This window comes from Oncorhynchus clarkii, unplaced genomic scaffold (assembly GCF_045791955.1).
Source record: "Oncorhynchus clarkii lewisi isolate Uvic-CL-2024 unplaced genomic scaffold, UVic_Ocla_1.0 unplaced_contig_2404_pilon_pilon, whole genome shotgun sequence".
Taxonomy (NCBI): Eukaryota; Metazoa; Chordata; class Actinopteri; order Salmoniformes; family Salmonidae; genus Oncorhynchus; species Oncorhynchus clarkii.
This window is the reverse complement of record NW_027258286.1, coordinates 70,001-87,099: the sequence shown is the minus strand read 5'-3', so window position 1 is coordinate 87,099 and position 17,099 is coordinate 70,001. Positions and strand designations below refer to the sequence as shown.

The following is a 17,099-nucleotide window of genomic DNA, read 5'->3' as shown; positions in this document are numbered from 1 at the left end:
GATTTGTTTTGGCAGTATTATGTCATGTTTTCACCCAAGAACATGGGTCAAGTGCCATCTAAGAGTAAAGCATGAACCGGGTATTTATTTCTCCTTGCTTTAATCCAAACCATCCCATCATTATGGGTTTGATACAATTTCAAAGTATGTACATTTTGAACTACTGTACTGCAGTCATTCTCTAATTTCAGGCATCAGGATAGAAGGGAAATACAATGGGAATCCCAGTCTGGTTAGGCAGCTACATCCATTTACAGCAGTAACATGATAAGGAAGAATAGAGCTGGAATAATGTTAATCAAAGCTTCAGCAGAGAGTTCATCTGTGATCAGGGAGCACATACTGTACAGTACACTGGTCAATGACAGCAGTGAATGCACCACAACAAACATTCTAGCTACTTTGATAAATGCAACCAGTGGTACTTGTTGTACTATGGATTCAGAATAAACGTGGACAGTATTATTGTTTATCCGTGTTATTGACAGGACAGGGATGAAAACTTACCAAAGTCTATGAATTGTTTCATTGACAGCGGCGAGGGGGAGAACTTGGAAAACCGATCCACTAGTGCTTGTTTAGGTATGGAGCTGTTCCTTAGCAAAAATTGCGTGAACTTCATGGTTGCAACAAATTCAAATTGAAGTCCCGAGACAGTCGGATTGTTGTGTCAGGCCAGGGTGCCCTTTCTTGTCATCAGCAGCCAGCTCCAGTCTCGCAGACGTTGAAGAAGCTTGCTAACGTTAGCTAGTTGACCAATGCTAGCCACCAAGGGCAATTAAAGGCGTTAAATTGACATATTCAAAACCATTTACAATGAAACACAATACATCTCCCGAACAGTGCCCAATGTATTTTCATCTCATAAACGGTCAATAAACTACTTACAATATTTCAGAAATCACGAACGCTCCTCCCAAGACCGACCTCTATATTGTTAATGAAGTTTGGATTTGATTGGCATTGGCTTTGACCAATGAAAGAGCACTACGCTAGTTTTGGGGCGGGATTTTATCGGTTTTGATCTTAAATAATTGCCCCAACACATCTCAGAAATAAATAAGCATTTGCGAACAGAAAAAACATCAAATCCAATTTACGTATTAATTATGATATTATATACCGGTATATATAAAAAAAAAAAGATAAAATAAATAAATCTAAATCTGATACCCCAGCAGTGTCGCCGTACACTTCTCTAAATGGCCTGTAGATGGCGACATTGTAACAGCTAAAGTTAATTCAAAGCGACACATTGCACTGATAGGTGGAATTTCCTCCTCTCTTCCTGAGGGATGCTGCATCATGCACATGTTTTATATTTTATTTAGGTCATCTGGCGCGAATATTCTTGATTTTAGCCAATGACAGTAATATCATCTGAACTGAAACGACCTCTTTTCACCATACATCCGAGGTTTGTTGGTTAAATATCATTAGAGGAGGATAAATAATGTGGTGATTTGCCGGGGGTGTAGCAGCCGTGATACAGCATCTTTCTTTGCAAGTGACACACCATCATCAGCATCCATAGTGAAAGAGAGATCAGGTATGACAAGTCTTTACGAGGAAATATAATGATTTATTGCATACATTTGTAGCCTGTGTATCATTTGTGCTCGTGTAATTGCTATTTTGCTGGGTGTTTCTCTGTATGGCTTTGGATCGTGGGAAGAAGAGGCGCATTGAAAAATGACGTAACGTTAATTGCTAATAATACCCAATTTATAATTACCTATACGTGGTGTGTTAAAGGGGAAAACGCCATTTTCTCCACTCCTAATGGGTACAGTAGTGGCATCTTCTGCATCTTATGCATTGCCAATTGCTACCAACTGCGTCTGTTCCTTTGAATTGTTTTGTGTGTATTTCAATAAAGTGTTTCTTTATTTTATCCTCCACTTTTGTTCATTACCTATTTTATTCGGCTGTATTCCCTCCTGTCTGTTTAGCCCAGCAGGATTCTCAATGATGCTATTTACATCACACAACTGTACTACAAAAAATACAGTTGGAAGTGTTTCAAATCCAAATCTGGCAGTTGTGGGAGAATAAACTTGATACAATGCCTTCCTTATGGTGTCATTGTCCTTTTACTACAATTCAATATTCAGATCTTGAATTGTTACCCAATTATCCAACCCTTGCCCTTGGTGATGCCTTCAAGTGAAGTATGATTATTTTGTATTGACCCTACATACATTGATAGGGAGATAGATGTAGGTAGTTGATGGACTTATTTATTCCCTGAATTGTTATGGAATATGGATCATGTTACAGGCCAAACAGGAAGGAACTTAATGACCCAGGGCCACACCCAGTAGCAGTTCTCTAGTGTTGAAGGTACATTGCATCCTTGTGTGACATTCCTTTTTTCCCAGCTCAATAGGAAACAATGGCAGACAAAAGTGACATAAAAGCCGAGCTAGAGCGCAAAAAGCAGCGCCTAGCTCAGATCAGGGAGGAGAAGAAGAGGAAGGAGGAGGAAAGGAAAAAGAAAGAGGTAAGATAGGAAAAAAGTGAGTAGACACACTGTCATGCTCATCCCTGTCTGTCCGACTTGACCTGAGCCATAGACCTCATGCTAATATCCTATTACAAAGCTAATATACTGTGTGTGTGTGTGTGTGTGTGTGTGTGTGTGTGTGTGTGTGTGTGTGTGTGTGTGTGTGTGTGTGTGTGTGTGTGTGTGGTTAGCGCATTGGACTAGTAACTGAAAGGTTGCAAAATCAAATCCCCGAGCTGACAAGGTAAAAATCTGTCATTCTGCCCCTGAACAAGGCAGTTAACCCACTGTTCCTAGGCCGTCATTGAAAATATGAATTTATTCTTAACTGCCTTGCCTAGTTAAATAAAGGTAAAATAAAAATATACACCACCTGCTCTTTCCATGACAGACTGATGAAGGGGAGGAAGGGGAGGAGACAGGTTAAATAATGATTTTTAAGCCTTGAGACAATTATGACATGGATTGTGTATGTGTGCCATTCAGAGGGTGAATGGGTGAGACAATAGACTTAAGTGCCTTTGATAGGGGTATGGTAGTAGGTGCCAGGTGTTTGTGTCAAGAACTGCAATGCTGCTGGGTTTTTCACGCTCAACAGTTTCTCGTTTGTATCAAGAATGGTCCATCACCCAAAGGACATCCTGCCAACTTGACACAAATGTGGGAAGCATTGGAGTCAACATGGGCCAGCATCCCTGTGGAACGCTTTCGACACCTTGTAGAGTCTATGCCCTGACGAATCGAGGCTGTTCTGAGGGAAAAAAGGGTGTGTGTAACTCAATATTAGGAAGGTGTTCCTAATGTTTGGTATACTCAAGAGTATGTGTGTGTGTACAGACAGAGACGCAGCAGAAGGCTGAAGCTGCCCCAGTGGACTCCGACTTGGACCGGAAGCGCAGAGAGACTGAGGCCCTTCTACAGAGCATCGGCATCTCCCCAGAACCCCCACTAGGTACACAGACACACACACTGCACAACTCAAATTAGTTAGGGATGAGCTCCTCAAACAAAGCTACAGTTAGCGTTTCTGTGGGGTAGAAACCATAGAAATGAGAATGAATAGAAAGGGCATCTCCATTCAAGTCAATGATGGCATAATGGGTAGACTGGCAGCCATTTTGAGTGTACCCATGCCAGGAAGTAAAATCAAGATGTTTACCCTTCAATCTGTGCTGTGATTTGTTGTGTCAACTCAACTGAAATGACAAAAAATACATTCCATTTCATGAGCCACATTAGTTAGCATCATTTGAATGAACATTCTACATTACCATGGCAATCCAGCATCAGTTGATGCAGTATAACATTCCAAAAATGATTGGAAATGTTATACTGTGGAAATGATTGCGTCACAATACCAGGCAGCCATTTCGAGTGTATCCATGAATTTACGAGTCAATTACCAGCGTTAGAGCTTCCAAGTCCGTTCTATTCATTATTATTTCTATGGCAGAAACTGTCATCATATAAACTCAGCAAAAAGATAATTCATAATAATCCAAATAACTTCACAGATCTTCATAGTAAAGGATTTAAACACTGTTTCCCATGCTTGTTCAATGAACCATAAACAATGAATGAACATGAAAACTGTGGAACGGTCATTAAGACACTAACAGCTTACAGAGAGTAGGCAATTAAGGTCACAGTTATGAAAGGACACTTAGGACACTAAAGAGGCCTTTCTACTGACTCTGAAAAACACCAAAAGAAAGATGCCCAGGGTTCCTGCTCATCTGCGTGAACGTGCCTTAGGCATGTTGCAAGGAGGCATGAGGACTGAAGATGTGCCAGGGCAATAAATTGCAATGTCCGTACTGTGGGGGGTTTGTAGGCCTGTTGTAAGGCAGGTCCTCACTAGACATCACCGACAACAACGTCGCCTATGGGCACAAACCCACCGTCGCTGGACCAGACAGGACTGGCAAAAAGTGCTCTTCACTGACGAGTTGGGGCGGTATGTCACAGCATCATTGGACTGAGCTTGTTGTCATTGCAGGCAATCTCAACGCTGTGCGTTACAGGGAAGACATCCTCCTCCCTCATGTGGTACCCTTCCTGCAGGCTCATCCTGACATGACCCTCCAGCATGACAATGCCACCAGCCATACTGCTCGTTCTGTGCGTGATTTCCTGCAAGACAGGAATGTCAGTGTTCTTCCATAGCCAGATTAGAGCCCGGATCTAAATCCCATTGAGCACGTCTGGGACCTGTTGGATCGGAGGGTGAAGGCTAAGGCCATTCCCCCCAGAAATGTCTGGGAATTTGCAGGTGCCTTGGTGGAAGAATGGGATAACATCTCACAGCAAGAACTGGCAAATCTGTTGCAGTCCATGAGGAGGAGATGCGCTGCAGTACTTAATGCAGCTGGTGGCCACGCCAGATACTGACGGTTACTTTTGATTTTGACCCCCCCCTTTGTTCAGGAACACATTATTCCATTTCTGTTAGTCACATGTCTTTGGAACTTGTTCAGTTTATGTCTCAGTTGTTGAATCTTGTTATGTTCATACAAATATTTACACATGTTAAGTTTGCTGAAAATAAACACAGTTGACAGTGAGAGGACCATTATTTTTTTGCTGAGTTTATATGGTGAGCTGTAATGGAACAAACACACTACCGTTCAAAAGTTTGGGGTCACTTAGAAATGTCCTTGTTTTTGAAAGAAAAGCACATTTTTTGTCTATTAAAATAACATCAAATTGATCAGAAATACAGTATAGACATTGTGAATGTTGTAAATGACTATTGTAGCTGGAAACGGCAGATTTTTTTAATGGATTATCTACATAGGCGTACAGAGGCCCATTTATCAGCAACCATCACTCCTGTGTTCCAATGGCACGTTGTGTTAGCTAATCTAAGTTTATAATTTTAAAAGGCTAATTGATCATTAGAAAAACATTTTGCAATTATGTTATCACAGCTGAAAACTGTTTTTCGAATTAAAGAAGCAATAAAACTGGCCTTCTTTAGACTAGTTGAGAATCTGGAGCATCAGTGTTTGTGAGTTTGATTACAGGCTCAAAATGGCCAGAAACAAAGACCTTTCTTCTGAAACTCGTCCATCTATTCTTGTTCTGAGAAGTGAAGGCTATTCCATGCGGGAAATTGCCAAGAAACTGAATATCTCGTAAAACGCTGTGTACAACTCCCTTCACGAACAGTACAAACTGGCACTAACCAGAATAGAAAGAGGAGTGGGAGGCCTCGGTGCACAACTGAGCAAAGAGGGCAAGTACATTAGAGTGTCTAGTTTGAAAAACATACACCTCACAAGTCATCAGCTGGCAGCTTCGTTAAATAGTACCCGCAAAACACCATTCTCAACGTCAACAGTGAAGAGGCAAATCCGGGATACTGCCCTTCTAGGCAGAGTTGCAAAGAAAAAGCCATATCTCAGACTGGCCAATAAAAATAAAAGATGGGTAACGGAACACAGACACTGGACAGAGGAAGATTGGAAAAAAGTGTTATGGACAGTTTTAGGTGTTTGGATCACAAAGAAGAACATTCGTGAGATGCAGACATTTTTTTAAGATGCTGGGGGAGTGCTTGACACTATCTGTCAAGCATGGTGGAGGCATTGTGATGGTCTGGGGGTGTCACGTTTGTTATAAGGATCGGACCAAGGCGCAGCATTCTTTACCAAGGCGCGTACGTTCTTTATTTATTAAATGAATGGCGAACAAAAACAATAAAGAACAAACGAAACGTGAAGCTATACAAACGAGAGCTGACAGGCAACTACACATAGACAAGATCCCACAAACACCAAAGGGAAATGGCTACCTAAATATGATCCCCAATCAGAGACAACGATAAACAGCTGTCTCTGATTGGGAACCATATCAGGCCAACATAGAATACGAAAATCCTAGACAATACAAAACCCTAGACAATACAAAACTAGCGTACCCACCCTAGTCACACCCTGACCTAACCAAAATATAAAGAAAACAGAGATATCTCAGGTCAGGGCGTGACAGGGGTGCTTTGGTGGTGGTAAAGTGGGAGATTTGTACAGGGTAAAATGGATCTTGAAGAAGGAAGGCTATCACTCCATTTTGCAACGCCATGCCATACCCTGTGGACGGCACTTAATTGGAGCCAATTTCTTCCTTACAACAGGACAATGACCCAAAGCACAGCTCCAAACTATGCAATAACGATGTAGGGAAGAAGCAGTCAGCTAGTATTAGGTCTATAATGGAGTGGCCAGCACAGTCACCGGATCTCAACCCTATTGAATTGCTATGGGAGCAGCTTGACCGTACTGTAGGTAAGAGGTGCCCATCATGCCAATCCAACTTGTGGGAGGTGCTTCAGGAAGCATGGGGTGAAATCTCTCCAGATTACCTCAACAAATTGACAACTAGAATGCCAAAGGTCTGCAAGGCTGTAATTGCTGTAAATGGAGGATTCTTTGATGAAAGCAAAGTTTGAAGGACACAATTATTGTTTCAATTAAAAATCATTATTTATAACCTTTGCCTTGCAAAAGTATTCATCCAGAAGAGCTGGGCTTTACGGAAGAGTGTCCAGAAAAAAAGCCATTGCTTAAAGAAAAAAAAAGCAAACACCTTTGGTGTTCACCTAAAGGCATGTGTGAGACTCCTCAAACATATGGAAGAAGGTACTCTGGTCAGATGAGACTAAAATTGAGCTTTTTGGCCATCAAGGAAAATGCTATGTCTGGCGCAAACCCAACACCTCTCATCACCCCGAGAACACCATCCCCACAGTGAAGCATGGTGGTGGCAGCATCATGCTGTGGGGATGTTTTTCATTGGCAGGGACTTTGAAACTGGTCAGAATTGAAGGAATGATGGATGGTGCTAAATACAGGGGAATTCTTGAGGGAAACCTGTTTCAGTCTTCCAGAGATTTGAGACTGGGATGGAGTTTCACCTTCCAGCAGGACAATGACCCTAAGCATACTGGTAAAGCAACACTCAAGTGGTTTAAGGGGAAACATTTAAATGTCTTGGAATGGCCTAGTCAAACCCCAGACCACAATCCATTTGAGAATCTGTGGTATGACTTAAAGATTGCTTTACACTAGTGGAACCCATCCAACTTGAAGGAGCTGGAGCAGTTTTGCCTTGAAGAATGGGCAAAAATCCCAGTGGCTAGATGTGCCAAGCTTATAGCGACATACCACAAGAGACTTGCAGCTGTAATTGCTGCAAAAGGTGTCTCTACAATGTATTTGCTTTGGGGGGTGAATAGTTATGCACGCTCAAGTTTTCTGTTTTTTGTCTTATTTCTTGTTTGTTTCACAATAAAACATATTTTGCACATCTTCAAAGTGGTAGGCATGTTGTGTAAAACAAATGATACAAACCCCTCAAAAATCAATTTTAATTCCAGGTTGTAAGGCAACAAATAGGAAAAATGCCAAGGAGGTGAATACTTTCGCAAGCCACTGTAATTCCTATTCATTTTGCAACTCATTTCATGTATGTTTTCATGGAAACAAGGACATTTCTAAGTGACCCCAAACTTTTGAACACTAGTGTACGTTCTGTTCTTTTATCTACAGTATGTGTGCTTGCAGTATGTGTGCTTGCTACTGTTGCATGTAACAGGAGTGTGAATTTGCTGTTTTACTTTTACACATCTCAAATATCAAGTGTTTTTTGTGTGTTTGTTTTTTTTACACATGATCATTACTTGTTTCTCATTATTTGTTTCTCCAATCCAATTTTCTATTTCCTCACAATGTCTATTGCAAAATAAATTGAAATATTTTTGAATTCACATGTGAGAAAATCTTAAAATGTCATACCATTCATTTAATTTCTGTGACATTTCGCACTCAATCATGTTATGCACATTCTCTCAAATATTATTTCTAACAATTTCATACCTTTCCCATTTCATCTGAACTTTCCCATGTTTTTGGTTTAATGTATTTCCTCATCTGTGGTACTACATGTATCTTGAACCTAAATGGGTTCTTTGGCTGTCCCCATAAGATAATCCTTTGAATAACCTTTTTTGGTTCCAGGTAGAACTCTTTCCACAGAGGGTTCTACATGGAACCCAAAAGGGTTCTACCTGGAACCAAGAAGGGTTCTCCTTTGGGGACAGCCGAGTAACCTTTTGGAATCCTTCTCTCTAAGAGTGTAGTATTTTATGAGCCCTTTATCTATACACAGGAGTTTCCTCAAAACAATGATATTGAGGTGGAGTTGTTGTATGCAAATAAATGTGAACATCCACATTTTCACATTGAAATGATGGGCTTAATAACAACAGTTGAAAACATACTGTATCTCACTACCAACATACTGTACGTTTAACAAGGTATTTGTCACTGTTCTCTAGTGGTACAATATTGTAACAACACCCTGATCGCAACATGACCTTGTGGTTGTTGTACAACAGTGGCTTTTGCAATGAAACCTTCCAATGACCAATGAAAGCCATGATTGCTTTGACTTGAATGGTAAATGAGGAATCCATTTGACTTTCTGTCCCCTTTGTGTTTTCATTTGATCATTCTTTTTTATCACTCATTTGCTTTCAACCATTTCACCCTGTTTTTTCTTTCGGCCACCCTCTGTCTCTGGCATTGCTTGGGTTGACCAGTCCATCCGCTGCAGCCTTTAATGTTGGATACGTGTTATTTTCATTATTTAGTCCCGAACCCCATGTCCCCATCCAAATCAGTGAGCCGACACAGCACCCCCAGTGAGACGGGAAGTCAGGACTCAGCCGACGGGGCCACAGCCGGCAGGTAGGCAGCCATTTTGTTTATATGACTGTTATTATAACATATGGTTGAGTTGGAGTTACTGACCCAGAGTAAGACCAGGGCAAGAGCAACTGGAATATTGCTGAGATGATAATATAATGAGTATGATGCTTATCATCCAATATATCAGGGATGTTCTCTGAAATATTATAATTGACTGTTTAGATTCAGTAGTAATACATTTGTAATGAAAAGCGCTATATCAAATCAATATATTATTATTACTGTAGTATTACTGTAGTATTACTATAGTATTCCTGTAGTATTCTAGTGGCCCTTTGGCTGTGTCCCCTGGCTTAAAGGAGTGCTACATGAAAAATGCATCATATGATGCATCAAGGCAAGTCTTTGCTCAACTAAAAGTGCTTTACCTTGACTGTTGACATGCACCATTTTGGGAGATTTTATTTGAACTAATGGTCAAACATTTGTTAGAGTAATATTCCTTTAATGAAATGGTGGTTGTAGTTAAGTGACAAAACACTATAAGCATACAGTTTATCTATGCTTCTAGCTCTCTCACATATCTCTCTTTGTCTCTTTGTATGGGATCTGCAGGTATAGGTAAGGACCAATGTCAGTGAGGGTTGTTGTTGGATGTTGTGTCTTGTAGCTGTGGGTTTTGATACACTCTGTGTACTGTCATTTATCTCATTCTATCATCACATAAGCACCACTCGCAAAATAACATTTAATCTCTAAACCGTGTGATGTGAATATCAATCACACTCAGATTTGATTTACCATATCAAAACTCTCCCAACTTACTTTAGTTTTAAGGTATTTTAAGCCCAAATCCTATTTTTTGGGGAAAGATAGTTCTTTAAATGGATGACTTTTCAGAGAGCATCCTTGGTGAGCCACAAAATGTCCTGTACATGCTAGAATGCTCTGTAGATATCAACTTGATGCACATAATTCAACTCTCACTTCTCTGAAGAACATAGCCTCCAGGCTAACATAGCCTCTAGGCTATGTTCCCAGGCGTCATGCTGTGGCACTGCTGCAACCCATGTGTCATACATGCTTATGTGTCATCATACAGTAGCTGACGTTCATCTCATTCTCACACACCAAACCAGCACTGATGACTAAATGCGACTGTGTGTTATCTGTTAGATATCTGACACTGAGAAGGACCCCCAGAACCGCAATAGAGTACAATCCCCCTCAAGAATTGAACTCTATTGTCCCCATCAGGCATGATGTGTTGGTCATCGACGGTGTCCCATGTTGAGTGTGTTCATTTATGACTGTGTCCCCTCTCAGGTCAGGGTTGTCTGGCGTTAGTAAGCATCAGGCACAGGCTCAGAGCGACAGGTAAGCATTTTCTACTCAGAGCAAGGAATGCTCAAGCCCAAGTTTTTCGCCCACAGACAGGACACACAAACAGACAGACAGACAGACAGACACAGTGATACAGATAGACAGTGAATGTTATGGCAGGTGTGTTTCTGTCAGGCATAAAAAGCTACAAAGGGTTGTTCTTTCCCTCTTGGGTGACTGCTGCCTGACACCTGCTGTTTCCCTAAACCACTGGCTTGAAAGATTTCCACTCGCATGATTCAATAGAAGTCATTTCTCTGTGACAGATCTGACAAAACAGTCTTTTAGGGTGTCATCCTAGTTAAGACAGTCGGGTCGAGTGACGCGGTTGACGCTTTTCCGCGCTCTACTAGCATTGTGCATCTGTTAAAGTGGTAATGGGCATGTTCAACATTCCTGAAAGGTACCATTGAGAAGTGGTACGCCGGTCAAAAATGCTATAGCTACCCTGTCACAATTTGCACTTTGGGAGATGACTTTAGAGAAAGCTCCAGTTTGTTTATAAGCCACCCTGAATGATTGCCCCACAAACAAAAGCAAGCACAGCTTTATCACTAAGCATATACTGTATAAACAGAATATATTCTTAATACATGACATATGGGTGTTCTATATGTCATAGAACTGCTTTCATACAGTATACTGAATGTGATTGTGTACATGTATTGTGACTTGTGTATACTGTATGTGAAGATGCATACATTGTGTGCTGGTTCAATGTCCTGTATTGTTGGCACAAACTGGCATATATGAAATATGTAAATACAACATATCTGTTTGTAAAGCTATATATATGAAATATGTAAAAACAACATATCTGTTTGTAAAGCTATATATATGAAATATGTAAATACAACATATCTGTTTGTAAAGCTATATATATATGAAATATGTAAAAACAACATATCTGTTTGTAAAGCTATATATATGAAAGATGTAAATACAACATATCTGTTTGTAAAGCTATATATATGAAATATGTAAATACAACATATCTGTTTGTAAAGCTATATATATGAAATATGTAAATACAACATATCTGTTTGTAAAGCTATATATATGAAATATGTAAATACAACATATCTGTTTGTAAAGCTATATATATGAAATATGTAAATACAACATATCTGTTTGTAAAGCTATATATACTGTATATATATATATGAAATATGTAAATACAACATATCTGTTTGTAAAGCTATATATACTGTATATATATATGAAAGATGTAAATACAACATATCTGTTTGTAAAGCTATATATATGAAAGATGTAAATACAACATATCTGTTTGTAAAGCTATATATACTGTATATATATATGAAATATGTAAATACAACATATCTGTTTGTAAAGCTATATATATGAAATATGTAAATACAACATATCTGTTTGTAAAGCTATATATATGAAATATGTAAATACAACATATCTGTTTGTAAAGCTATATATATGAAATATGTAAATACAACATATCTGTTTGTAAAGCTATATATATGAAAGATGTAAATACAACATATCTGTTTGTAAAGCTATATATACTGTATATATATATGAAATATGTAAATACAACATATCTGTTTGTAAAGCTATATATACTGTATATATATATGAAAGATGTAAATACAACATATCTGTTTGTAAAGCTATATATATGAAAGATGTAAATACAACATATCTGTTTGTAAAGCTATATATACTGTATATATATATGAAATATGTAAATACAACATATCTGTTTGTAAAGCTATATATATGAAAGATGTAAATACAACATATCTGTTTGTAAAGCTATATATATGAAATATGTAAATACAACATATCTGTTTGTAAAGCTATATATACTGTATATATATATGAAAGATGTAAATACAACATATCTGTTTGTAAAGCTATATATATGAAATATGTAAATACAACATATCTGTTTGTAAAGCTATATATATGAAAGATGTAAATACAACATATCTGTTTGTGAAGCTATATATATATATATATGAAATATGTAAATACAACATATCTGTTTGTGAAGCTATATACAGTAACAGTCAAACGTTTGGACACACCTTGTCATTCAAGGGTTTTTCTTTATTTGTACCTTTACATTGTAGAATAATAGTGAAGATATCAAAACTATGAAATAACATGTAGTAACCAAAAAAGTGTTAAACAAGATTCTTCAAAGGAAACACCCTTTGCCTTGATGACAGCTTTGCACACTCTTGGCATTCTCTCAACCAGCTTCATTTGAAATGCTTTTCTGACAGTCTTGAAGAGTTACCATGTATGCTGAGCACTTGTTGGCTGCTTTTCCTTGGACTCTGCGGTCCAACTCATCCCAAACCATCTCAATTTGGTTGAGGTCGGGTGATTGTGGAGGCCAGGTCATCTGATGCCGCACTCAGCCTGGAGGTGTGTTTGGTCGTTGTCCTGTTGAAAAACAAATGATAGTCCCACTAAGCGCAAACCAGATGGTATGGCGTATCGCTGCATAATGCTGTGGTAGCCATGCCATTCTAAATAAATCTCAGACAGTGTCACCAGCAAAGCATCCCCCACACCATCACACCTCCTCCTCCATGCTTCACGGTGGGAACCACACATGCAGAGATCATCTGTTCACCTACTCGAGACACGGCGTATGGAACCAAAAATCTCACATTTGGACTCATCAGATCAAAGGACAGTTTTCCACCGGTCTAATGTCCATTGCTCGTGTTTCTTGGCCCAAGCAAGTCTCTTCTTCTTAGTGGTCTCCTTTAGTAGTGTTTTCTTTGCAGCAATTCGACCATGAAGAACTGATTCACACAGTCTCCTCTGAACAGTTCATGTTGAGATGTGTCTGTCACTTGAACTCTGTGGAGCATTTATTTGCGCTGCAATTTCTGAGGCTGGTAACTCTAATGAACTTATCCTCTGCAGCAGAGGTAACTCTGGGTCTTAATTTCCTGTGTCGGTCCTCATGAGAGCCAGTTTCATCATAGCGCTTGATGGTTTTTGCGACTGCACTTGAAGAAACTTTCAAAGTTCTTGAAATGTTCCGTATTGACCGACCTTCATGTCTTAAAGTAATGATGGACTGTCGTTTCTCTTTGCTTATTTGAGCTTTTCTTGCCATAATATGAACTTGGTCTGTTAACAAATAGGGCTATCTTCTGTATACCACCCTTACCTTGTCACAACACAAGTGATTGGCTCAAATGCATTAAGAAGGTAAGAAATTCCACAAATTAACTTTTAACCTGGCACACCTGTTAATTGAAATGCATTCCAGGTGACTACCTCATGAAGCTGGTTGAGAGAATGCCAAGAGTGTGCAAAGCTGTCATCAAGACAAAGGGTGGCTATTTTGAAGAATCTTAAATATAAAATATATTTTGATTTGTTTAACACTTTTTTGGTTACTACTTGATTCCAAATGTGTTATTTCATAGTTGTTATGTCTTCACTATTATTCTACAATGTAGAACATAGTAAAGTAAAGAACAACCCTGGAATGAGTAGGTGTGTCCAAACTTCTGACTGGTAGTGAATATGAAAGACGGAAATACAACATATCTGCTTGTAAAGCTTCTGCACTGTTGCATTATGTTGCATTATGTTGCATTATGTTGCATTATGTTGCATTATGTTGCATTTTGCCCAACATAAGAGAGATCATTTTATATTTGTCCAACCATTTGGATTTTGAAGAACAGATAAATCATATTTATATTATTCTATACATAGTTATTAAACCATTTTCATATTACCATGACATTTTGTACAAATATTGTACATTGTCCCACCATAATTTCATATTCATCAAATATATATTCTGATATTTGACCAAGAATCTATAACAGGGAGATAAAACCTAAACATTTTCCCCATTGATTTACCCAACTGTCATGTCCCCAATAAGTGATTATGTTTGTCCTGTATGTCTCAGTGCCCTTGCATGTGTATTTCTGTCTAATGTTATTCTGTTAGACATGTGTGTGCATGCGTGTGCATGTGTGTGCGAAGGTGTGGTTAGTTTCAATTCTGTTCCAATTCAGTCAATCAAGGAATCAATTTAAATTCCAAATCAAGAATGGAAAAATCCTCATTGAAAAGAGGATTTGGAATCACAAGTAATCTCCTGATTCAACCGAATTGAATTGAACTGAAATGTACTCCAACCCAGCTCAGTATGTGTTTATCTGTGGGTTACTGCTGTGGCTCACCTAACCTGGCATGTGTTTTCCCTCCCTCTATTGCGCCCCCTGCTGCCCACCCGAGGACCCTGCAGTGGGACACTGACCCCTCTGTTCTGCAGCTGCAGGATGACTCCGAGCTAGGGTACATACCGGTTCCTCTCCTCTATTTCCTTCACTTTTTCCTTCTCTCTATCCGTACTCCTCTTGGGGAGGTGTGTGGTTCAATCAGAGAACTGCTGTCTGAACACCAGGGATGTATTCAGAGATGTGAAACAAGCAGATAGAAATACCATGAATAGAGCTGACTTGAGTCCTTACTCATGTCAAATTGGCATGGCTGTTCTACGCAATATATTTCTATCTGAATGTTCCACAACATTATTCCCTACTGAATTAAGCCCTGATGTACTGCAGGTGCGAAGGACTGAATCACCATATTAAATGTCTCAGTGTTTTATGCATGAATGTACCAATGTGTGTGTGTACCGGTGTGTGTGTTGGTCAGCAGTGCTGAAGTGTGTAGCATGATGTACTACAGTACCCATAGTGCTCTGTGACCCACTACTTCCTGTCTCACTCCATCCAGGCGCAGGATGCATAGACTGGGGGCGTCTAAGATCACACAGGTGGACTTCCTACCCAGAGAGGTGGTGTCGTATTGCAAAGAGACTCAGACGCCCATCACTGGCACTACCCATCTGTCTGAGGGTGAGTGTGTAAGGTGTGCATGCGTGCGTGTGTATGTGTGTGAGTATTTTATAATCGACATAACACAGCACTATCGTTCTCTCGATTGCTCCCTCTTTACAGTATACCCTCTAAAAAAAACTATAAAAACAACACATACTCTACAGTTGAACCCTTTTCATATTTTTTTATGATTACATTAAAACCATGTGAAAACACATTGATCTGATTGCCATTACTGTCAGATGGGCTGTAGGCCTTACTGCCTGGCTTGATCCACAGTCTGTAAACCTGTAGTGATTTATATCCATTTGACCGACACAGCCCTTCATTTGCTAAGAGAGGGAAGGAGAAGAAAATGAGAAAGAGCCGAGAGTGAATGAAAGACAAGGAGAGAGAGAGCAGGAGGAGGCTTTTTTTTTAAAGAGATGCCTGCCTGCTTGTCTTTACTCTGGCTGCCTGGAATCAGAGAGAACAGACACTGCATTGACTCCCAGCTCTAAGTAGAGGCAGAGTGACTGTCTGGGGGTAATACAAGATGGCTGCCGCTGTCAGAGGAGAGGAGCATCACCTGGAATGGTGGCTGTATCTGTCTCTCTCTGTGTCTCTGTCTCGTCAGACTAACTTAGAACTGAGACACTACATTTGGATTCTGTTTCATCTGGATTTGCTTTGAAAGAAAATGTTTTGGAATATTTGATACATTTAATGTGAAATTGGTCAAGTTAATTTAATTATACTTGTTTGATGAAGTGTTAGCCTTTTACTGCGGTGGGCTAATTCAGGGCCACACAGAGTGATTCTTGGTAGTCTTAAACAAATCTACTTTGAAAGAAATTATACACCTCACACACATGGGTATGGGCTTAAAAAAAGAAGACACCTGTACCATGTCAGATATAGAGTTGGAAAGTATTACATTTGGATTTTCCATCCCAATATTACACTTTATATACATCACAGAAGACTGAAATATAACAAAACCGCTTGACAAAGAAACACTGGATTTTCAGCCTTTTTTTTAACATAATGTTTATTAATTATGAAAAACATGAATAACATTCCACCCATGAGGCCAAAGAGGGGGCTTTTTGTCATTGACTGCAGGAATGGGCTACTTTGTTATAGATATCATTTTTCATCACTCTCATCATTCTATCATTTTCATCATTAATGTGGCTAGGGGATTCAGGAAATGATTGGCTTCCACATAATTCCACATTCACAACTAAAGAAGTTGGTTTAGCTAATGCTTTGTGACATGTTTCCCTTAGTGTGTTCCAGCCTCTAATTTAACATTATTATTAACATGTGCTGGGATATAATACTCAACCAAATCATATATATATATATTTTTATATATGGAGTCCACAGGAGGAGTCCAAAAAACAATATAAAATGCAGATGGTTGGAGAGAAACAGAGAGACAGAAAGAAAGTGCCAGAGAGGAGTGAGAGAGAAAGTGACAGAGTGAAGGAGAGAGGGGTGAGAGAGAGAAGGAGAGAGGAGTGAGAGAGAAAGTGACAGAGAGAAGGAGAGAGGAGTGAGAGAGAAAGTGGGAGAGAGAAAGAGACAGTGAGAGAGAGATACTGTAGAAAGAGAGAGAGAGAAAGAGATACAGTAAGAGAAAGA

General features: G+C 39.3%; 1 protein-coding gene across 1 annotated transcript in view; it reads left to right on the top strand.

Moving 5' to 3' along the window:
- Nucleotides 1-1,517: 1,517 nt before the first annotated feature.
- Nucleotides 1,518-17,099, top strand: part of LOC139396475 (cytoplasmic dynein 1 intermediate chain 1-like) — a gene marked incomplete at its 3' end in the record, with an annotated part of 67,086 nt that continues 51,504 nt past the window's right edge. The window contains exons 1-7 of the mRNA XM_071143496.1: nt 1,518-1,549; nt 2,382-2,503; nt 3,344-3,458; nt 9,159-9,255; nt 10,543-10,593; nt 14,863-14,922; nt 15,367-15,488. Coding sequence (XP_070999597.1) covers nt 2,396-2,503; nt 3,344-3,458; nt 9,159-9,255; nt 10,543-10,593; nt 14,863-14,922; nt 15,367-15,488 — 553 coding nt within the window. The remainder of the gene's footprint in view (nt 1,550-2,381; nt 2,504-3,343; nt 3,459-9,158; nt 9,256-10,542; nt 10,594-14,862; nt 14,923-15,366; nt 15,489-17,099) is intronic.